Here is a 24,838-nt window from a genome sequence, read left to right on the forward strand (position 1 = left end):
GCAACCCACGCTGCCAGAAGACAGAACTGGCCCTGTATGGAGGGTGAATCCCACAGGACATGGACAGATGCAGTGATTGGAAGCAACCAACGAGTTTGCAGACTCCAGTTCCTCCCAGATAACGCTCCCAGATCCACAGGGCCATTCCCTGTCTTACACTTACCTCAACCTCAGCTTGCCTTCACAGGCAAAAAGCCCCTTTCTGTGGAGTGAGCTCCTGAAGGACCTTGACTGGCTAGATGGAGCTGGAGAGCAACTATCCAACCCGGATCCTATAGTAGGTAACTAGTGAATTTACTCCATGGAGAAGTGGATCATTCTCAGGCTACCACACAACACAAAATTCACTAGGGCTTGGGCTCATCTCTGGTTTGAATTATGCCAAGGAAGTCAGAGCCACAAGGGCAATGCCAGCCCAGGTCCAGATGCTTTCAGTGCACCATAGCAGGTAAAGGGTGCAGTTATTTCTTAGGTTTCCCCCTTAAAGGATGAAGGAATCTCATTTTTGGCTCCCCAGACTCTCATGGGTAAGACAACATGTCCTTACCAGCATGGTTGAGATGCCCAAATGCTACAGGTGTTGGGGATTATAGAAGTATCTCAACTACAGGGATCCCCATCAGTTACCAGAGAAATACGTACATCAGTACTAGGAGAGAAGTCCAAGCTATGCTGGGAGCTTAAAGGTTAAATAAAGGACACTGATTAGGCACAAAGTAGAAATATATAAACAGTATATTTCTTTTTATTTTTGTTTTTAAATACAGAGTTTCCTTATACAATAAAGGAATTCCCTCTCCCTCCCCCCCCGCCCCAAGCAACTCTTATCAAAAGAAATCATTCACTGTAAAATCAACACTAGATAGAGGCATGCGCTTTAAGAGCATATTTAGCAAGTGCAATATCTATGGGCCATATCTCCCTAAATAGGAACATGTGCTTCCCCTCACTTAAAATAGTTCCCCAGCAATCTGTGACGGAAACCTCCTGGTCACCAAATACAGAAATATTTAACTGGTTACATGCCATGTGATGTAATGGAAACTAAACCCACCGCCGGTCTTCTCCTGGGACGCTGCAGACCGCCCCAGCCAAGTGTTTCCCCTGGCACTCTCCCCTATGGAAAGGGGATGCAAGATTTGAGATGAGGTGACCCTGCCTCAGGACGTTTCTCTTCTTAAATCACTTCCTTGGAGCTTATCCTGCATTTACACACCCCCCCAAGGAAAGCAGGAGGGGAAAGTGAGGGAGTACTTAAGATACAGCCCCATTCTCGGGTCAGACCAAGGGGAAGGGGGTTTAGTTTGCACTAACATTCAAGAGCACACACTTTGGAGAAGTAAGGTAACTTTTTTAGCAGGTGAACTGTTGTGCTCTAGTCAGAGAATTCTTGTTTTCTGGGGTAACAACATCTGCGTGGGAACAAGGTACAACTTCACATCAATAAAGAGGACAGGGAGAACAGAAGGGCTAAACACTTCTGAAAATAACAGGGCACTAAGCCACCTTACTTACTAAATCAGAGCGGCTCCACCACAAGCAAGAGGCTAAATCCTCAAAGGGTCAAACAGCACAGTAAGCTTCTCACTTTCCAGCAGCTGGTGTGCTTTGCAGCTGAATCACACTTTCTCCCGTGGGAACAGATCCACTTAGACCTGCCGGGCACTTCAGATCACAGCCCAGCACCTGCCAGGGAACGGACACCTCTCACGCAGTGTCCCAGCAGCCACAGCTTCCAGACAGGGGCACTTAAAAACCAGGGCCCCAATTACACTTTGGCTTCAGAAGTCTTGGAGATGGGAGGTAGCTGCTAACACCTGGGCAGGTGGAAGGAAGCTCCACAATAAAGATGGAATCACTGAAAAGCCTGTTTATGCAGGATGGGATTCCGCTGGGGATGTGGTTTGAAATCAGTGGCACTGGTCCCAAAGTTGAGAAGTTCAGAAATACATGATGCTAAAGATACGCGCTTTAAATAATAGAAAGGTGGCTAACTCAGCTCCCGAGGCAAGCAGCTCACAGAGAGAAGGGTACACTGCATGAGCTCGGTCATGTCACTCAGATGTCAATCAACCACCTCCTCAAAAGAGATCCCCTGCAAAACCAGAGATGTCATCTCTCACAGCACCGAGGGCTGCACCTTCTGCTCCAGCCACACCTGGCAGAGACCAGCACAGCCATGCCACCCTGCCACACGGACACTGGCAGAAGCAAAGCCATCTAAGTCATCCAATCATGTGAAACTTATCTAAATTCAATGCCTGGAAAAAGCGTGCTGAGACACTGATTGTGGCTGATAGGCAGAGCGAGGACTGAGCACAGCCCTTCAGCAAAAGCCTCCCCAGCACCGAAACTGATACTCCAGCTCTTGAATTTGATATGCTCGTTTTCTGCAAAACCCTGATCACATAACAAACACTTTACTCAAGAGGTGGGGGTGTTTTTCAGTTTGGTTTGTGGTTGGTGTGTTTGTTTGGTTTTTTTTTTTTTTAATGCTAAAAGCAAATATCCAGCGTGGCTCAAGGTCAACAGGGACAGAATTTAATTGCAAACTGTTTTTCCCTTCCCTTGTTCACTTTTGGGAGTGCCACCTGCAGCTACGAGCGATAACGATAGCTTTTGCAGCAGCAAGAATTTGTCACGCAGATCACCAACTGAGATGCCACATGCATCCCCCTCTTCTGCTCCAAGAGCAGACTTCAACTCTCCAAGCAAGCAGCTCTTTGCAGCAGAAATACAGATGGGGAGCAGAAGGCAGCATCTCCCCCAGGACAAACTCTTAATATTTAATGTGACATCAGAGCAGTGCCAAGTGATCCAAGCTCATGCAGAGTTTTCTACAACAGAAAGACAGACACAGCCAAGGATTGTCTTAGTTTGAAAGGAAAACACACAAAAGTTGAAGAGGAAAGTGCTAATTTGTATTTCTAAAGCATGTACTCTGGCAACTCCCTCGTCTGTCTGCTTTTTACACAATATTGATGACTTGCTCTTTGCAACCAGATCTGCAGCCAGTGGTCCGGGCACTTCAGATCACAGCCCAGCACCTGCCAGGGAACGGACACCTCTCACGCAGTGTCCCAGCAGCCACAGCTTCCAGACAGGGGCACTTAAAAACCAGGGCCCCAATTACACTTTGGCTTCAGAAGTCTTGGAGATGGGAGGTAGCTGCTAACACCTGGGCAGGTGGAAGGAAGCTCCACAATAAAGATGGAATCACTGAAAAGCCTGTTTATGCAGGATGGGATTCCGCTGGGGATGTGGTTTGAAATCAGTGGCACTGGTCCCAAAGTTGAGAAGTTCAGAAATACATGATGCTAAAGATACGCGCTTTAAATAATAGAAAGGTGGCTAACTCAGCTCCCGAGGCAAGCAGCTCACAGAGAGAAGGGTACACTGCATGAGCTCGGTCATGTCACTCAGATGTCAATCAACCACCTCCTCAAAAGAGATCCCCTGCAAAACCAGAGATGTCATCTCTCACAGCACCGAGGGCTGCACCTTCTGCTCCAGCCACACCTGGCAGAGACCAGCACAGCCATGCCACCCTGCCACACGGACACTGGCAGAAGCAAAGCCATCTAAGTCATCCAATCATGTGAAACTTATCTAAATTCAATGCCTGGAAAAAGCGTGCTGAGACACTGATTGTGGCTGATAGGCAGAGCGAGGACTGAGCACAGCCCTTCAGCAAAAGCCTCCCCAGCACCGAAACTGATACTCCAGCTCTTGAATTTGATATGCTCGTTTTCTGCAAAACCCTGATCACATAACAAACACTTTACTCAAGAGGTGGGGGTGTTTTTCAGTTTGGTTTGTGGTTGGTGTGTTTGTTTGGTTTTTTTTTTTTTTAATGCTAAAAGCAAATATCCAGCGTGGCTCAAGGTCAACAGGGACAGAATTTAATTGCAAACTGTTTTTCCCTTCCCTTGTTCACTTTTGGGAGTGCCACCTGCAGCTACGAGCGATAACGATAGCTTTTGCAGCAGCAAGAATTTGTCACGCAGATCACCAACTGAGATGCCACATGCATCCCCCTCTTCTGCTCCAAGAGCAGACTTCAACTCTCCAAGCAAGCAGCTCTTTGCAGCAGAAATACAGATGGGGAGCAGAAGGCAGCATCTCCCCCAGGACAAACTCTTAATATTTAATGTGACATCAGAGCAGTGCCAAGTGATCCAAGCTCATGCAGAGTTTTCTACAACAGAAAGACAGACACAGCCAAGGATTGTCTTAGTTTGAAAGGAAAACACACAAAAGTTGAAGAGGAAAGTGCTAATTTGTATTTCTAAAGCATGTACTCTGGCAACTCCCTCGTCTGTCTGCTTTTTACACAATATTGATGACTTGCTCTTTGCAACCAGATCTGCAGCCAGTGGTTTAATGGACAGGGTTTGGTACTTAAACGCCATAATTAGATATGAAAACAATTAGAGAAGACTATTCTGTTCTAACATCCACAGGCCTCAGCACAGATAGAAAATGGAGCAAACCCATCCCATTATGTCTAAGTTGTTTTGGAAGCTTGACAGATGAAAGGAGGACAGCCCAACTGGAACACTGCACCATAAAGCAATTGTCTAAAGAGATGCAGAAGACAGTGCAACTGTAGGACAATTATGAATCCTTCATAATTGCCTATTATGGCAAAGTAAGCCCCAAGGGAGTGGCTGCTGCCATGCTGCTGCTCAGACACAGGCTCAAGTTCTCCAGAGAAAAACTCCCCACTTGGCACCCTGGCAGCATTTCCACAATGGGGATGCCAGAGCCAGCTTCCAGAGAAGGGCTGGGGAAGGGGACAGCTAGGTCAGGAGATGACAGAAATTGGCTTGCACTGGTTTTGGGGGGACAGACGCAAGAGATGAGTTTGAGCCAACCCTGGTTCTGCTCATTAACCTTCCAGGCAGATATAAACACTACAAAGGCTAGAAACAGAACACAAGGAATTAGAAAAAAGCTTGATCAACAAGTAGTATGAACATGGGTCAACAAATAGATAAATGCTTAGTGGGACACAGACTGGAAAATGGTAGGGGCTTTTGATGACATTGCATGTCTCAGGTCCCTTTTTTGTTGCTGAGAATTCCACAAAAAAAAAATCCCGGCCCCTTCCCTTCCTGCCCCCCTAAGTGTTCTCCAGATATATCCAGCTTTGACTAGCTTAACATTTCTTCAAAGAGCATCCATAGAACACAACTCAGCAGCAGGTTCTAAAGCAGCCAAATTTGATATCCAAGTCTACAAACAGTTTCAGTCTTTTGGTACAGCGGGGGCTATGGACCTTTTTGAACTACAGTATGTGGAAACATGACCATCTACTGTACTTGTTTTCAGAGCATCCCAGTTCACACAGGTCATCAGGAAGCGTGTATCACATCCCACAGTTGTTGGGCTCATCTTGAAGCACTTCACCAGATGGCAGCTCCGAAGCAAACCAGCTGAATTCATTTACTCCATGCCCATCCTTTCACAGCAATGCACTGATGCATATCCAAGTAGAGCTTGACATTTATTAATAGCTTCAAACGTTGACGCCAGAGAATTTGGGGATTGCTGCTAGTGAAGTTGTCAGATTTGCTTCCTAAGCAATCTAGAAAGTGCTATTACTGCCTGTTCAGCAGTCTGTAGTTTCACCAACTTTCTATCATTTACATGGAGAAACACATCTATTCCCATGTCAACGGATACATGTCAACAGTATTTTTGAAGGCAACAAAATAAGTCTCAGACCAACAAAACTATTCAGGTATAAATCCAATTTTAATTGTCAAGCTAACTTCTAGCTCCTACATTCAATGCAAGGATCAAAAACTACAAGTTTGAGAGTAGACGTTTATTCTATCCTCAGTTTCCGATTGTTTTGGCAGCTGTCAAAAGGTAACTTCCAAAATCCACTTGTTCCAGAAGCTTTTTACTACCTTGTGGTTCCAGGTGAACATCGTGGACTCTTAATAGCTATCAACATCTTTCAAACCCAGTTCTTTGGCAACAGTTATACATAGCATTGTGCGTATATAAAGAGCTTATAATAAAACTTTTTACATTCCAATTGTCTTAACCTTCACAGAAGTATTAAAGTGCTCAATCAACTCTGAACAAACTCTCCTTCCCTAGTTAGCCTACTTCCTGGAAACGCCTGCACTTAAGTCAGCAAAACCAGAAGTAACCAAGAAAACAAAAGGTACTTTTATGAAAAAAATCCTCTGCAGGATCATTACAATCCTTTATGAGACAAGAGGCCTCGAGTCTCACATCTCCCTTATACCCATATATTGAGACATGGGTCCAAATGTTCAACGAGTCTGAGTCAGCACAACTTCTTTTTCTGAGTTGTGCTTATTTCCCATCAGTTGATTCTTTGGCCCCTGACTTCTGTTGAAAGAAAACCCTGCAAAACAGAATCCTACTGATGCTACAAAGAAAATACAAACACTGAAGTCATACGGGTAAAGCAACAGCAATAAAAGATGCAAACAAGAGTTGTGATGGATATTTAACCCCTCCAAGCTATTTGGATTTTACATGATCTCAGTAGCAGCATTTGACACTTCCCAAAATCAATGTTTCCAAAGAGGCTTTAAATGGGGACATTTTTGGTCCTTCTAAGTGGGGGGATGGAGGGTACATAACAAAACTATTTCCTCCGGCAAGACCTGCATGCCAGTTCACCCCACCATGCTCTGTGCTGGAGGAAATTTCACCCAGTTCCTCTGCTTTTCCTCAAAGAGGACCAGAACCGTATTCCCTTGGGCACATCCTCTCCTTCCTCCAGTCACAGCATCCACAATGTGATTTAAACCAGCCCGCAGGGTGAATTCTTCCTGCCAAGAGCCAAGACACCAGAAATGCAACCCCAGGACACGTGCATTTAATAGCTTACTCAACCACAGGATGAGGCTTTTCATTCTACCTTTGGTTAAAGCTTTTGACATCTGTGGGAAAAGCGTGTTATTTAGACATCATCGAGCCTTTGCACTCCCTGCCTTACAACAGGTACTGAACTGTTTGCCGTCACCTGCTCTTATTCTGTTGACTGAAGATCAGACATACTTTTACCACCTCTGCATTTGCACTGCCCCAAAATCCTGTTTGCTGACCGTTTCGGCCCCTGTTTCTACCTGTAGACCTCAGTAACAGCGATTAGTGATCTCACCACAGAAATGACTCAAAAGCCAGGAAACACTGACGAGGACGGCCAGAAACTGCACTTGGATTTTAACTGCTGTGATGCCACTTATCAGACATGACACAAGTTACCCCTGCTGCCTCCAAGACTGACTGAAAGCCAAACGCACGGCATCACCTGCTTTGATGTACTGGGGTGGTCATCCTGACCCCAAGACTTCTCAGCAGTTCCACAAGAGGTGGTTGGTGCAACATGAAGGTCATGCTTTCAAGGTTACGTGACATCATTTTGTTTGCTAAGCTGAGGGCTTTTCCCTGCTTGGGGACATATAAACCATGGCCACGTTTTTGGGAACAACTCTTACTGCTCTCCTCCATCAAGTATCAATACAAAGATGAAGGGTTTCATAAGAAAATAAAAATTTAGTTTTCATACATGTTTTAAAGCCGTAGGCAGCTACATTAAGATGAAATACCATCCGATATTTAGTGCAAATACACCAAATCTTCAGTGAGTCTGGCTTAGTTTCAGCATAGGAGCTTTTTACCCAATTCCTTCCTCCCTCATTAGAGAATCCGTCTTCCTCATCATATTGAGGAACACCCTGTCAGTAGGGCACGTGTCGACAAAAACTGTACCACTTACCGGGCAAGCAATTGGTAAGAAACACTTCTCTGTGCTAATAATGTATTTGCATTTTATTTTATATGAATCCTCTTCCCTCATTTCTACTGCTTTGAAAGTTCATTATCTTCAGAGGTGCACATTTTTCTTAACGCTTTACCTGTGATCTGTAGTGTACAGCAAAGGGCAAGCACTGAACTAAAGGCAGCTTGTTTCACAGTACTCCAAATAAGAAAACTGACCACAGTACAAGCAAAATTAAATAAACTGAAATACAAAAGACAGCAGAAGTTAGATTCATCCAGAAATATAATATAATGTCTGGGAGTGGGGAAAACTGGAGATTAGCTACAAAACAGAAACAATGAAATGACCAACAAATATTGATTAGGTGGAAGAGGAAAACTTTCATTGCATGCTGTACATTAAAATTAAATGCAAAATTCACATGTTGGAGCATCAAGACAGAATGATGAAGGTCTCAAGCCATGGAAAGAAGAAAGCAAAGAAACACCTTGAATAAAGCAACAAATGAACAAAACCAGTAACTGAGCAGCTTCAAAAGGAAAAAGTGATTGTATCTCAAATAAGAAAAAGCAGCACTGAAGCAGAGAACAAAAATATGGTCAAGACATCACAGGTAACACTGACCGCACAGAACACTTTTGATATTTTGAAAGAATCAGGCCTATTTGTATACTTATGCAAAATATATACACAAATCCATATGTATATATGTACACATAGGCACTACTGTACATATGTATATGCAATCGTTAACACAACTGCCCTTTGATAAATTTCAGCATCTGACTCTGGGTGCAAGCAAGAACATTGCAGTTGTGCAAAACTACATTTCTGTGTTTGATTACCGAGAAGTAATGGTAGAAATATCCAAAATAACTCCCAAATAGCTTAGACCCAGATGTGGTTTCATCAACACCGCCATGCAAGCCCAACCTCTGAATAGTTCCAGCTCATTTGTAGGAATTAAATATTCAAAGCTGTGGGTTGTATCAGTACAAATTATATCTGTTTCCAACCCTGCTGGATCTGAAGAGATGGCCAGACATCCCTCCTGACATAAGTGGTTTAGCATGAGGCCCTCCCACTCAGAATACCAGCTTGGGAATATTGGATGCATGAGAAATCAAATTCAAAGGCCAGAACAGGACATTTTGCAAAAGAAGCGTCAGCTGCTGTCCTTACAGTGTTTTGGAAGAAAGGGACATGGTGCATAAAAAACCGAAGAGATTCCCCCCAACCCTCAAACAAAGGAACACATGACAACTCTGAGAACACATGCTCCAGCTGTACGGACAAGCTGGTCTTTGGGGTTTCCAGTTTTGGGATGTGGAAAGTAGGACTTTCCATAAAGCTTGCTTGCCTCACAGCTCCAAAGAGAATTGGCCTCCCAAGTCCAAGGCTGGTTTGGTCTGACACTTCAACGCTCAATTGGTCTTGATATGTGTGCATTACCAATGCCATATTAGAGCAGAAAGAAAGTGGTGAAAGAAAGAACTGCAGATAGATTGTTCTACACCTCGGCAAAGCTGCCTTCCAACTCCAAAAGAGATGCCCTCGCTGCTCCGTGTGTGGAGGATCCCGTTTAATGCTCTGCATCCATAGCATCCAAGTACTTGGCTTCGATGATCCTTGGGAGCAGGTTATACCTAAGATTGAACCAGAGATTGAACCATTAATGCTTGTTTATAGTCATGTAACGTTTTGTTTGTCTTAAGACTCTCAGTTGAGTTTTTCCATAGCCATGCACACAGATTCACCCAGCTGAAGGGGAGATTAAGTGTTGGAAAGTAAAAAGAACCAATCCTGCAAGAAAATACAGCATTTATAGGAATAACAGTGCAGGGTTCCTCCTGGAAGAAGCCTTCTCATTTCAGTTCAAGAGGAAAGAGAACATCCTCACCCTCACAAAGTCTCTTTCCTAGAGCACTCTGTCACCACAAAGTCTTCAAGGTGCCAAAAATGTGCTGTGTCACCCAACCCACAGCCACACTCCTGGTTTGTCCTGGGAAGGCAGGTAGCAGGCTTCCTGCTGCCTTCAGTTTGCTAGTGGATGTGTTACTTTGCCAAGAATTACTATTTATTTCTGATTTCTACTTTACCACTTTCCCTATTGTGGGAACATCGACTCAAATACCTGCATTTCAAGAGTTATTTGTACTGCACTTCCTCAGTTCTCCAAGCATCCCAGGTCACTCCTTTCAGCTCTCACCGCAAAGAAACTTTAATAGACAACCCAAAAGCTTTGGTCTTCTGAGAAACACCGAATCTACCAGCAAGAATTGAGACCACCGCAAGGAGCTCAGAAGTGCTATGACATTCCTTCCTCCAGCTGCTAGTAAGATTCCATCCCTAGCTGCTGTCTCGGTTCTGCATTGGATCATGGAGACAGTGATTCCCTTACTGTGGGAGTTTGGTTTTTTTCATCTGTCTGTTTGCAAAAACATCCTCATGAATTTACGTATTTGGGTGAGAAAGGCACAGCACTATAGCAATGTGCTACGAAGTTGCTCTCATTAAATCCTACTGCATATTTAGTTTGACACTTTTCCCTGCTTAACAAGGAAGCTATTCTTCAGCTGTTAAAATAAGGCACAAGGCACTAGGAAACCAGTTTAAGAGTTGGAAGGTCCTTTTCAATAGCAATGCAAGAGATCTCAAACAGCACTTACTACTGAGAAGTACCAGAATCTGCTTAAATAGACCTGTCATGAAATAAAATGTTACAGAGCTGCAGGAGCAGAGATAAGCATCACAGAGAACTTGGAAAGAAGATTCTTCCTCTCTGAGCAACTGAAAACTAGTCATTCCAAAGTTTTGAATCAAAGCCAGGAACTGGGGATACCCAAAGAGATCACATTTTCTCCCAGCAGGCTGTTCTCTACTGCAATAATGAGAAGCCATTGAAATCCATTATCTTTCACATTAACACTACACCAGCAGAAAATGATGGTCCCTCACCGCTGACAATGCAAATCATGCATCTAATGCTGTTGGACAGATGGAAATGTGGCTTTGAGACAGACAAGTATCATGGCTGGTTTTCTGGATGGAACACTGAGCCATGACTCACTCATCTGGGTTTGATTCTTGACTTTGACCCCTGGCCGGTGTCCCATCTCCTCTTCCTCCCTTCACTTCTTAAAAAAAGAGAAAATATATTTCATTTCTCCTATTCTGTCTCATCTATTTAGAGTGCCAAATTTTTCTGAAAAAGTCATTGTTAACTACAGAGCTCATGCATCATGGTGCTGCTTTCTCGGCTGGAGTCCACAGAAACTACATGAAGGCAAAAGAAATCAGAGAAAGGAAAGTCAAAGGCAAATTTCTGTGTTGAGCCAAGTAACACCATCTTCCCCTTAGCAGCAGGGCTGATTATCCAGCTACTGAAAAAGCTGCTCTGGAAAAATAAATGAGTTCCCAACAGATCTAGTATAAAAATCACAGTATCTTATTTACTCAAAAGAAGATTTATTTGCACCACCAAATTATCTATCTTTCATTGCAAAATCAGGTTCTTTGACAGCACTCTCTCCATGCTACTTTAGCTTATTACACTGTGTCCAATACTTGAATGTTTGGCAAAGAGTGTCCCGCATTTTCTTCTCTGTACTGAGCTGCTCTGTGCACAGACTTGCAATTCCCACAAGAGTCAATCATCCAGCTCTGCACACAGTTGAAGTATTTACCAGCCACTTAGCCTGTCATCCAAAGTGACGTCTATGTAAAGGGTGGGTGAGAGACTCTTACCATAGGAACAATCATTTCAGTGTTTTCCAAGATTTTGTTTATCTTTAAAAATCCAGTCCAAATAGCTCTAACTTGATCCTGCTGAAAGTTGTGGTAGTTTTGACATTTACTTTTGTTTTAGAAAAAAAACTGGACCCATCTTTATCACCCAAGGAAAACACTACAATATCTGCCTTTGCAGATTATCACATCGGTAGCCCTGAAACTTTGAGATCAGACAGAAAATCTGAGACTGCCAGCTCAAAGACAACCAGATATTGCTGGATACCACACTGGCCTAAAAATAATCAAGTGAACTGGAAACAGATCTCCTCCTTTTAAGATCTTATTATGGCTTCTTATTATATCCAAAGGATGGGGAGCATGAATGATTTAACTGGAGAATGATGGACAGTCACTGTTAATGAACACTAAGGAAGAAATTAGGTAAATTTCTCAGTGATTCTCTCTGAAGACCACAATATATTGTGGGCTCCTCCCAGTTTTAAAGATACATTTTAAGACTAAATATGGCCAGTTCAGCCTAATTGATCATTGACACTGGCATCCAGCAGTGCAGGAGGTCTGTAAGGTCACCACAGCAGAGCACTAGCTAAGAGATAAGTATTCCTCTTAGGAAAAGTTTCTAGCTCTGCTCTAAGCACAGGCCTTCGGAACTCAAATTGCAAAGCAACAAGAACTTTATCAACCAGCACCTAGAAGGCAGGCTCAGACTACAGCTTCTCAGAAAGATCAGGCATCTCACAAATTGCAAAAGGAGACTTATTTGCCTCTCAACTAACTGAAAGAATACCTGCCAGCCCAGAACCCTTTGCAGTTAAATCACAGACTCTCTGCACCATTTCTCCTCAAGCTTGAGCAGCTGGTGAAAAAGAGGTCATCATCACCCAATTGCAGGATCTGGCTACTCAAGAAAGCCCTGGCTGTCCTTCTAGACCACTCAAACTTCCCGCAATCCAAGTCTGAAGCTCTGTAGGTAAAAGACACACACACAAAAAAAAGCAGCCAAGCTTCATACCTGATTGGGATCATCCCTATCATGATGAGTGGGAAGATCATCTTCATGTAGGGCAATGGTGACATGCCAAAACCACAGAGGATGAGGAGCTGTAGGACTTGCAAGCCTGTGAAATAGTGGATCTTCCTCTGGGGCACTCTGCGGATGTAATGTGTTGGAGGATAAGCAGTCTGGGAAGAGAAGAATTACACGTTAGATATGCAGTGACCTGGACTTGTGACTGCAGAATGTGGCACAGGCTTTTGAACACAAGGGTTTTAAGGAAGTCATCAATTTACAAACAAACACACAGAGTGCATCAACATCAGTCTTAAAGAAGTTCAAAAGCTGAATACAGAATTTGTAGGGTTAAAGCAAATGCCTAAAACCACAGCATTGGCAGTAACACACAGAAGATGACTGGGCACTAGAAACCTGGGGAAGACAAGACACACCACACAGCTAAGATTGCCTTTGGGAGCATCTGGAGTGCAATAAAATATCTTGATAAGTACAGTAATGAGATTCCTCTGAGTAGGATTATCAGGGCTTTGCAGCAACATGTGAAGTGTCTGTGGGGGTGTGCAGGGGAGTGATGGTAAGCAGATGTGGGGGGTGTTCCTGCTGGATGGTTTCTCCACCTGAAATCCAGCTCCTTAAGATTTTTCACAGCCTTCTGTCCTCTGCTGATCAGACTCCATGCTTGCCCCTGCTGGTCCCATTTCTTGGCTGAACCCCGGTAGAGGAATACCAGGAGACAAGACCAGGGAGGTGCGAGAAGAGGCTGCATTCAGACTGCAGTGATTTTCTCAACTCATATAAGCTATTCATTTTTGAGAAAGAAGAGCGGGAAGTGACATTAATAGGCTAAATATTGCTCGTGGTTTCTTTTGACAGTTACTTGCTCATGTCTGAGTACAGGCTTTGACTCACTGTCTATACATCAATGAAGAGTATGAGCGACTGTCTGCTGGCACCGATACAGACTCAATGGATTTCAGATTGTGCCATGACTCATTAAAAGGTTTCCAGAAAAGGGAAATCTCTGTATTTGAGAATACTTTTTAATTTTCCAAGCAGAAGCTTGGAAAATTCCACACATAATTTGTATTAGAAACAGAAGTAATATTCCACGTAGATCAGTAACTATTCAATCCTGATTAAAAAAATTGACACGACAAATGTAATCGTTACCTGGATTTCACAGTTTTAACCTCTGTGATGTAATATTAGAGATTGAGATAGATTGGCAGGGATGCAGAGCCAAATGTTGGGCTTATTAAGCCCTTGACCCTTGTTACTAAGAGAAGGTGAGCTGGAGATTCATTACTGTTCCAGGTACCGCCTACGCTGCAAGCTAACACATTCTTAGCACTTGTAATAGAGACAGCTTGAAAACAGATCTTCTAGATTTGTTTTCACCCCACATCAGAAAGGTTTCAATGATGCAAGTAATTTCATTTTGAGTTTAAAATCCTATCTTGTGGCATTTCACACAAGTCAAAATGAAAGTGTGAGTTACAGCAAAAAAATTACCTGTTCTGAATCTTTGTTGGGGAAATCAAAAGATCACCATCTGCTGACATTATGTATGTGCTTTTTAATATTTTATTGAATGCATGTCATGCTGACATGCCACCACAGTTGGTTTTTTAAAACTTACAAACCCTACATTCAGTGAGCAACAGTTTGTGTGATTGCTTTTTTTTTTTAAAGGCATTGTTTGAATTGTATTTTTGGTTTGCACTCTACACAGTTTAGAAAGTGTCTTCACTGGTAGCAGCTACCCTGGCTCCATCGATGCACTTGTCTTTGCCTCTGGAGAACTGGTCTCCAGAGCAATTCTTAGCAGACTGAAAAAAGCAGGATTATATTCAAGACATTGCTCTGAAAAAGAAGCTAAAATGCTTTTGTGGCAGGGAAATGCTCCGCAATTTATGCACAACTTGAGAGACAGACAAGATGCACTGCAATTTTATGAACAATTTAGCTACCACCTTTTTTTTTTAACCCAACAATAACCGTGCCACTTTTGTTGTTTGACACTGCATTATTCTCCCACTCATCTGTCCGCATTAATGGCAAAGATTTCTCATGCTCATGTCTCAGTGGCAGCCAGGCTAAACTACAGATACCAAGTTTCACTCCCTCTTTGCATAGAAAGGTGAAACAGATATGCAAAGTGTGGGTTGCAGCTGGAAACCAGCCTCCCGAGAACATGAGTTTTAGGGGTAACCCCATTCCCAACACCAGCAGCTTTACATGTTAGCTCCTGGCACGGTTTTGTGCTAAGGCCGTAAATAAAATTTCCTTCTCTTTTCCACCAGGCTGGTGCCCGGGTTTACGTACCTGTTCTTTAAGCAGGAGAGCCACCCTTTCAAAGAGCTGGTTTCCATCAATGGAGGTCAATGCAATGTAGAGGAAGAGGCCATAGAGGACTGGCTTTGGGATCCACTGGAGAGGGAACGGGAGGAGCAGGAGTGAGAGGCCAACCAAGAAGTTTGCCACTAGACTTGTCAGCCGGGTCTCCTTCACACTCACAATCCTGGAAGCAACAAAACAGGGATTAGGAGAGTAAGGATAATATCCCAGCATCCATGTAAGCTTATCGCTGGGGCTCACTGGTCCATGTAGGTGCAGGACACGTGCTGCTCAGGAAAGGGAAACTCATCTCCACTGCACTGAGATCAGCACTTCTGGCCCCGTGCTGATACTGAGAAGGCAGAGCTCTGCTGGATCCAGGCCAGGCACTTAATCCACAGCTCAAACACAGCAGCTGGAAAAATGCCAAATTCCCCTTCTGCAAAGCTCCACAGATCCTATCCTGAACTAAATTGCCCTCTAAACTAATTCTGTTTAGCACATTGCAAAAAAAAAAAAAAAAAAACCACCCAAAAAAAACCCAGGCAAGAATCCTGTTTCTGGACAGTAATCCTTTCCTTGATTTACCCAGCGCATATGCAGTTGGCTTCAATCCAAAAGAAAACTCATTCACTTCTATGGGAACTAATGAACCTCTTATAAAAAAAAAAGTCTGCACTCTTGACTTCGAGTCAGCGTTTTTGATGTATATGAGGATCTCCTTGTTTATATGGAGGGGAATGCTGAGAGCACTACGCAGGGAGATAGCAATTGAATTCTGCTGTGGATAATAGCAGTTGCACTGCAAATTGCCTATTACCATGCAAAACATGCAATTAATTAATGCAAATTTTCCAGAGTTGACAGACCACAGACTTTTTTTTTATGGGTGAAAAAAGGACTGTCAGGAAAGCATGCAGCAACTTTCAGAGCCTACTTGGGGAGTGAGGGGAGGTTGCTTTTTCTTTTGCCTTCAGTTAAACCTGTGAGCATCTCCTAGTTTGAAAAAAAACCCAAAGTACCAGAAACAATAGGAGGAAAGAAAACCCTCATCTTTCAAGAGTACTTCTAAGTAGAGAAGAGGGGGATTCTTAATGTAATTTCTTTTTTTTGAGAAGATAAATCCACCAATTCAGTGGATAAGCTAGTGAGTAAATCCCCGTTACCAGGAGAAATTCTTGTCCACAGGCTGTTTTGGTGTCATTTAGTGGCTTCATTCCCTGGATGTGAGATGTAATATTCTGAATTAACCCTGTACATAAAATACTCTGAGGATCAACACAAAAGACAACCATAAATTCTATAAAAACACATCTCCCCCTTTTACATATGCACTACTGGGACTTCCTAATCCCGTCAGGCCTAAAGAAGACTTTTTCAGTCAATTTTTCAATATTAAGTTTTTGAGAGTCTTGCTTATAAAGTAAGGTCAGGTTGAACTTCAAATCTGTTTATACATTGAAGAGCACAATGAAGCTGTGGGGATGACAGAGCCTTCCACACCTGTATTTAGAGAGAGAGGAAAGGATAACCGCCTAAGGCTTGCTCTCAGGATTTGGCAGAATTAACATGAGTGGTCACAAGACCTAAGGAACAACAGATACCACAGAGAGTGCACAAAGTCCTGAGGACAACACTTGTATTCCTTGGTGAATAATGGGGCAGATCATATATATTATCTAGGATTACTAAGAGAGGATGCACAGAAGAGCAACAGGAGGTGTTAACCTCTAAGTAACCTCCCCATTTCCCTGGCTAGGTTTAACCAGCAGAAACCACAGATTTCCTCCTTCCAAACAGATTTTGGTCAGATCTTCTTGCAAGTCACCTATGTCAAGAGGTCCCTGCCAATGCCTAGAGAAGCCAAGAGAGAGTAGAGCACTTCTCTCCATTATCTGCATACTGCTCTTGCCTGCTCTGGAAGAACTGAGACATCATCTAGGTGGATATAGTTTGGCATCCTTTCCATTGCCTCCAGGACTGGATCACCACAGAAGGCCTTAGAGATGAACAGAGCCAAGCAGCTTAAAGTGCAACTGCGAGTGCTAATTCAGAGTAATTTGATAATCCGATAAGGAGTGGTCACACTACTTCAGAGCTACCAGACCCACCCCAGGCCTCTCAAGTGGCTCAGTAAAGCAGGAGTAAAGGATGCACTGATTTAGCCTCATCCAGGTGTAGCAGGAGTTCCCTTGGCTTTGTCATTGGGCAAGCTACAAAGGCTACTTCAGGCAAAGATCTAACCCACTGCTGGGGATGCTCATGACCTGCAAGCATCAGTCTGAGCATGCACAAGTCTTCTTGCAAGTTCCTTGCAAGTGAAGTCATGAAAACCAAAGAGCTCAGGATCAAAATTAGATGTGGAGCTACCACATTTCAATCAGATGCAAGTCTGCAAGTACAGAACAGCTCAGAGTAGCAGCCCTTTGGTAATAGATTTTTGAAGTTCATGAAACATTCTGCTGTCATCTATTGGGGATGCAGCAATATCACAACACTGAAGAGGGTTTAATTACATACAAGATGTACTGCAACTACTACTGCCAGCTCCTGCTAATGCCACTTATTAAAACAGTTTGGAATTTTTTGTCAGAACATAGTTAAAATAGCTCATAATTTAGCAAACATGAGGTCTTTAAAAGCTGAAGTTCCCAGCCTCAATTTGTTCTCCTGCCCATTTTAGCACCTCTCTTATTTCCAGGATAAGGAAATCACAGTCACAACAAATCAACAGAAGAAACCCTGTATTTTCCATGTGTTCAGAAACTGGTTTGGCCCTTGAAGAAACAACTCCAAAAGGTCCATGCTCTGATGGAAGTGAAGTAATTAATGGAGATTAAATAGTGTAACCCAGGCTCATTTCCCCCGAATCCTTTAAATACAGCTAGCATGGGATTAGCCATCCCTGACCTCCTCCATATGAGTACTGAGAGCCTACTTGCATGTTGCCACATGAAACTCAAGTGGTTACTTTACAGGGGAGAAGAAAATTTTGCTTTCATTGTGACAGATCTTTATGCTTGTTTATATCATCATCCTCACTGAGAGCTTTGATTCGAGTGCAGGAAAGGTGCCTGCCAAAGGAGACAGTGCTGAAAGAACTCCTGATTTTCTAATTGAGTTTGAGTATGTTTCTTTTTCAGCAGAGCAGGCTAAGAGGGGAAAAAAGAAGAAAAAAAAAACAGATGTCAACATTGCTCAGAGCCTCCTGTTTATAGCTCAATTACTTTGCAGAGAACAAAAAGCTTCAGTCTCAAAGGGAGTTCAAATAACTAGGAAATCCTCGTTCCCCTTTTCCCTCCATTATATGCATTTTACAGCACTCATTTACATACCAATTAGCCTCCAGCAAAGAGCTGGAGGAAGAGCTGTGCCATGAGGGAACATGCTTAGTGAGATTAGGGCATCCCTATCCCTCAAGCCCTTTCAGGATAATCACTGTAGCCATACTTAAGTTAACATGGCCAAAGAGGGCTCTCTGATGCTCTTTTTGGCCAGCTGGGTGAAGAAGCAGAGGACAAGGGCAGAAGGCAGTCGTTAATTCAGGCAGGGGCAGACCTTATCAAGAAGCCAGAATGGAGAATCAGGACAGTGGGTGGCAAAACAGGAAAAAAGCCACCAGGTATTCAAACTGGCAACAGAAGGCACAGGAAGGAGGCTTGGCACATGAGGTTCAAAGTGTATGTTCTGCATCTCACAAAGATATGGAGAGCAGAGGTGTCTCGGAGCAGATCATGGACACGAGGAGCAAGGGCATGGATTAAAACTCTAAAGAACTCAAATTGCAAAGTTGCTTTTCTTTGAAATAGGATTTAGTATTTATTTAAGACATATAGTTGTGGTAACAACTAACGCCAACACATACTAATGGAGACATATAGTTGAGGTAACAACTAACGCCAACACATACTAATGGGAATATGAATCCAAGGGGCTAATTTCTCAGTAAAGGTCTGTAAAAGCATTGCAGGGAACAGCAGGACTCAGCGAATTCCAGATGTGGAAGGTAAAATCTGTCCATCACTGACCCAAAAAGCAGCTGTACCAGGTTGGGCTGGGCCAGCTGGCACCAAAACCAGCATGAAAGTGAGACTGAAATTAAAAGACAGACCCACTCCGTCCTCCAAAGTAAATGACTGCCACTTATCAAAAGTGAGGCTAAGCAACTCTGAAAATGGAAACCAAGACAGGATAATTAAAACTAATGGCATGTAAGTGGAAATTACCACTTCTGAGGTAAAAGCACTCAACTGTAACATACTGAGATCAAACAGACCATATAATCTCTATTTTGGAGCAGGTATCATGAGAAATGACGGTTTTAATTTATTATTTTTTTTTAAATAGCTCTCTCATAAGAGTGTGTTGGAAAACTCAGAACAGCAAAAAGCTAGTCTTAAATACAAAGCCATGACCTGGGCATTGCTCCACAGTTGCTTTTGCTTAAAAACAAGAGAATTTAATAGGCATCACGTCTTCCCAAAACATGTCGGAAGATGTTATGGGAGCTCTGAAATAATGCTGCATTTTTCCTACCCTTTGTAATAATCACCAGATGGGTTTCAGGCAATGAATCAGACTGGATTTTTTCTGGTGAAGACATCTGGAAAGATCTGGCCTAAGCATCTCCTCAGCTTTCCATAAGCATAAACCTGAAAAAGGCCTTGTCCTCCAGAAGAGTCAGCCAATGTACATTGTAGCAGGTGGAATTCCTGCAAGCTGCTGTCAGCCACTGATGAGAGCATAAATTTGTGTCTGTCCTAAAACAAGCAATTTCCTGCAGGGGGAAGAAGTGGGGGCCTTGTTTGGTGCATCCCTCCTCCACCTTCATATATTGCAGGTCTTCAAGAAGACAGCTAGCTCCCCAGCCACCATACCCAAAGGATGGGGAAACCACAGATGAAACCAAATAGATCCAAGACAACTCCACAGTTCCTACTTACGTCTCATAGATGTGTCCATTTTCAACCCTCTCCTCCACATAGGCCAGGGCGCGGACATGCATTGGGGAGTGAGGGAAGGCAGCATGGATCCATGGGAGGCCAAAGATTGACAAACCCGTGTTAATCAGAGCAACGAGGAGGAGGTCCCAGTGATAGGCTGTTCCCTTCACCAACCTGAAACAAGGATTTTTTTGACAGCAGTTACACCCAGTGCAAACTATAACAGGCTGCTCTTGCTGAACCTGAATTTGAATGCTAAACACCAAAATACACTTCCACACACAGAGCAATTTCATGCTTCTGCTTTACAGCCCGTGTTACATGCACATGAAAGGTAATGAAACTTGATAGTTTGCTCCCAAAGCAGTCATCTCCTGTGAAGAACAATGCTGAATAGGAAGGAAACCCACTAAAATAACAGCACATGAAAATTTCATCAGTTTTGCCACTACATTTATTGGAGAGTCCACTCAAAATGTACATATGTATCTCCTAGCAGAGTCCACCTGGAGAGTGGTTGGAAACCTGGGCATGGGTTGCCAAACTACTGCCACTGAGTTTCCCACCCATCTTGTTTTTAACCCTGATCTCCCTCTTTCCCCATGAACAGAACACAGGCTTGGTATGCTGCAGTAATCCCCTAATTATGTAACTGCTACTGCATGGTAAGAAAACGGGACATGAATTCATTAAGCTTCAACTCCTCCTTAGCAGTCAACCAAGGAGATGTGCTCCTAACTTTGGTGAATGCAGGGTAGCCACCCCATTTTGTTTCTTAGGGGATGGAGAAACTGGCAGCCTTCACCAAGGAAACTGACCACTTCACACCTGCACTACTAACACTGAACCCGCATCTAGTTTAACCTTGTGATTTTTTGCAAGGTCTGCCCCTTTCCTGAATATACCCATCTGGTACCAACTACTCAGATGCCACAAATAAAGTTTAGAAAAGGGCTGGGGAAGGATTCAAGTCTCAGACTTAAATACCTAGCTTAAGGTCTAGAGCTGTGTTTCTGCCTGGGCATGGGAGCAGTCAGCAGTGTTCATCCTGACACAACACAAGGAATCAGCTGAACTGCTTGCCGGGCACCATCAACTAGAAGGGGAGCACCATTTAGGTGTCTTAATGCCACTCAAGCAAGCTCTGCTCACACCTTAAGCAGACACTTGGAGCCATCAGAGATGCTCTAGGACATGAGGTCTACTAGCTCCATGCACACGAAGATCTATGCCTAATGTCTGTTTCAAAGAGCAGCATATGCCATTGTCTGGGCAGCAGAAATCCTGGGTGGGGTCCAGTTTTGAAACAAAAAGGCTTGTCCCACTGGAAGTGCTCACCTCCATTGCCTGAAGAGGCCACGGGGTGACTAGGTCAGGTAGATGTCTACATTGCAATGCCTCTGAAGCTGGAAAGTGCTAGCGGGAAGGGTGGGACTGTAAACACGCTTCCTGTCTTGGCTCACACTTTGACAGCATGAGCATGGTCCCTGCTCATGTGCTGCTTTCTCAGAGCTAAGGCATCTCCAGCATCCCCAGGGTTATCATTTGATTGTCCTGCCTGCCCTTTTCAGAGGGCTTTCTGTGTACAAAGGCCATACATCTAATAGCAGCATCATTTTAGTCCCCTTGGGATACTGGTCTCAGCACTCCTTTTGCAGCACTGTGTGTGGTATACAGCTGCTTTGACCAGTCCAGAGGCTCCACTGAGCTTGTCTAGCTTAATGCACATACACATCTAGACACCTTATCCTATGTTATCTTCACACCGCCTGCCCAGCCAGCCCAGTATTCCTTGGACTGTCCTATATGCTTGCTTTGATTATTCTTTAGCAAAGAACATCAGTGTACTTTCAGGCAAGCATAATCTTTTCCCTGGTTTTTTTCTGCAGGAGGAAGTCACTACATTTAGTACATCATCAAACAGTACATTCCTCCATTTGGCTGGCATAGACGAGGCTATTTTTATTCTGTGATGGTACCACAAACAGGAGGCATCAAGTCCTAGTTTGTCCGTCTCTAAAAACCCATGCCCTGATACCTGATCAGCATAAGCTCAGCCCTGTAATAAGGCATTATGAAAACCACTGAGAACTCCAAAGAATATTTTACATTCCTTAAAGACACTCCAGTGGAAAACACCAAAAGTTTAGAAGAAACTCATCCTAGGAAAGTGATGACCCACTTACATTGCAGATTTATGCAACACTTAAAGGGATATAATAAAGATAAGAGGAAAAAATCAAGTGGTCAAAGAAAACCAAATTAGTATAACTGAATCTGAGCTTGTCTTCTCTTCCCTGTCATTCCAGCTGCAACATGGAGAATGCTAATGAATGTTATGCAAGGAGAGAACCCTCCCACGCATTACATTAGCAAAAAATCTTCTGAGACATGGTAGTTTCCCTATGAAAAAAAAGTCATACACATTCACTCTTGATATCATAACTGATTGCAGTTGGCACAAAAACATCAGAGGGAATATTTTAATAGTGCAACATCTCGACTCAAGCTTGCAGATAAATCAGATATTAGATATACTGTTTTGCTTCATTTCCACCTTTTCAGTTGGAAACTAGCAGCTCCAAGCACTTCTTTTCTGATGCTCAACTGCAGCATATCATGATACAACATTTATACAGGTCATTGACTTTTTGTTTTCAAAAAATTCTCTATACTGCAACAGCAGTGCAAGAGCACCATGTGTCAGACTCCCTACATTTCTAGCGGTACATCCACTGACTGACCTCAAACCACACAAAATACCTATGTAACATTCACACATAGGCAAACAAGAAACAGGCTGAGCTGATGAGCTTGTTGATGCTTTGTGTTTTTGACTCACTGCCATGACACTGGGCTTTGGGGATGGCGAGGAGTTAAGCAGTAGAGTTAATTTCATCTGTGACAGCAGAAGCTCTGAAGAATGCGTGCTCAATATCTTTTCTGATATTGAGACAAGCAGTGCTGGGAAAAGACTCAAGGAGAAAGACTCCACAGAGAAAGAGTTGCACCAAAAGTATTACCTGTTCTCCGGGGCATTTGTGAGCGATGCCACGATGTTCTGCTCTATGAAGAAGAGCATTGACAGTAGGAATCCCAGCCCCATGGCGCTCATCACTGATCCGATGGACAGGGACTGGACTGGAGCCAGCACGAACAAGCTCTTAGATGGGTTGTAGTTAAATTTGGACACTAGAAAGAGGAAGGGAATGATGTTAGGAGGCACCTTCTTGTCCAACCATCCACAAGGACTCAAATAATGTTTTACCCACACCACGAATGACTGGGATCCAATGCAACAACCCAGGCGTGATGCTCTGGCATGCAAGAGCCAGAAGGCCATAGAAGACAGGCACATGTAGCTGGTTTAGTTTATTTTTTTCCTCCATCCTCTTAGAACTTGGCTGCCATCCTGATTTGACAGATTACTGCTAGTTCTAGTGAAGCATTGCATGTATTTGAGCAAAACAAAAAAGAGTGGAACTTGTTTTCCACAGATGCAAGGCATTTTTAGATTAGAAAACCTTATTTCTAACTAGTGGTATACTCCTCCTGCTCAGTTAATCAACTGACAGAGGCATTTTAAAACTTTCTCATATCCAAGAAGCTGCACAAGGCATTTTAGTATAATGCCTTTTAGTATAAAATGCTCCTACTTTCCTGCCATTGGAAGCAATCCATGACTAGGAATAAATCACACATGGCCACACATCATTTTGCAATCCAACTGGATGGAATGGCCATCACAGTAAAAAGCCATTTCTTATTTGTTTCCATACATTTCCTCACATCACCCACTCACGTCATCACAGGACAATGCAATTCCTGTCCCCATTATCGCTTCCTGATATGGAAAAGCTGATCTATTTGGCCAATGAATGGTGTCTCATTTTTAGATTTCCTTGTATAACTTAGAACTGCCCAGATGCTCCGCACCATTTCACCTAAATTAGGAAAACGTAAAGTGAAGACAAAGAGGACAGAGCAGGATCATCAACTCTACGTCTGTATGACTGGCAACAACCCTTCCTGCCTGCTAATTACCCTGCTCTTTGTTCTTTGCCAGAAATTGTTGATCCTCTTTATTGTAAGAGATACATACTTAAAACCACAGTGAAATGAAAAGACACACTGGAATAATTTATCTAAAGAAAAAGCTTCGCTCAGCCTCATTTGATTAAAGGTTTAATTCTAACATTGAGGAAATCTGAGCTGTTGGGGTGGTGGGAGGTACATGAAGTATTTGTGAAATTATATAGAATAATTTTGCTATTTCTCAACAAAACCTTCCTAGAATTTAATTTCTTTTTCATACACCCTAAATAGCTTCCTCCAGTATTCCAGAGAATAAAATATATAACTTACTTTCGATTTCCTTGAAGATATAGGAACCCACAACAGAGAAAGTCAGAACTGAAATCGGTAAGGCACAGTCGGACAGAATTTCACGTACTCTTGCATGCAAATATGGGCTGCAGTTTAAAGACAGAAAATTTCCATCAACACCACACTGTAGGGACAATAGCTCAATCCAGATAGCAACAATGCTTTAAACAAGCGACAATTCAGTCCAATCTTGCAATTCTAAAGAGATACTTGTAGTGAAGAATTAGTCTTTAATTCAGCATTAAATCCTCTGGAACCTATAGCCTCTGAAGATGGAAGAATGCATAAGCAAAACCCATAAAGAACAAGAAACTAAGATGCAAACTAGAAAAAGAGCACCAATTTGTATCCCTTTTCCACTTTTGAAATGCTTGAGTAAGCATTTAAACTAACAATGGGTTTTAAGGGCAATGGGATTAAACCCCAAATTAGAGCTGGGAATTTCACTGCCGAAAGCACATTGAAGGCACATTCCCTGTAGACCTTCCAGCACCATCAGGGATTTTTGCCCACCAAAACGGTCCAATACCTATTTGGGGGGAATTACAAAAGTTCCAACATGCAATACATGGCTCACCCAAAGGTTTCTAAAAAGTCACTTACAACGCCAAACCAAATACGGAAGAG

At 43.1% G+C, this 24,838-nt stretch overlaps 1 protein-coding gene across 4 annotated transcripts in view; it reads right to left on the minus strand.

Moving 5' to 3' along the window:
• Positions 1-3,024: 3,024 nt before the first annotated feature.
• The window catches only part of SLC4A11 (solute carrier family 4, sodium borate transporter, member 11), a 101,041-nt gene continuing 79,227 nt past the window's right edge, over positions 3,025-24,838 (minus strand). For all 4 annotated transcript variants that reach the window (XM_014936020.1, XM_014936019.1, XM_014936018.1 and 1 more), the window contains 6 exons: positions 24,191-24,297; positions 22,849-23,017; positions 19,826-19,999; positions 14,871-15,066; positions 12,543-12,712; positions 3,025-9,423 (listed from right to left, as the gene is read on the minus strand). In XM_014936020.1, coding sequence (XP_014791506.1) covers positions 9,360-9,423; positions 12,543-12,712; positions 14,871-15,066; positions 19,826-19,999; positions 22,849-23,017; positions 24,191-24,297 — 880 coding nt within the window. In that variant the 3' untranslated portion in view covers positions 3,025-9,359. The remainder of the gene's footprint in view (positions 9,424-12,542; positions 12,713-14,870; positions 15,067-19,825; positions 20,000-22,848; positions 23,018-24,190; positions 24,298-24,838) is intronic.

Source organism: Calidris pugnax, unplaced genomic scaffold (assembly GCF_001431845.1).
Source record: "Calidris pugnax isolate Ruff unplaced genomic scaffold, ASM143184v1 scaffold14, whole genome shotgun sequence".
NCBI classification, from domain to species: Eukaryota; Metazoa; Chordata; class Aves; order Charadriiformes; family Scolopacidae; genus Calidris; species Calidris pugnax.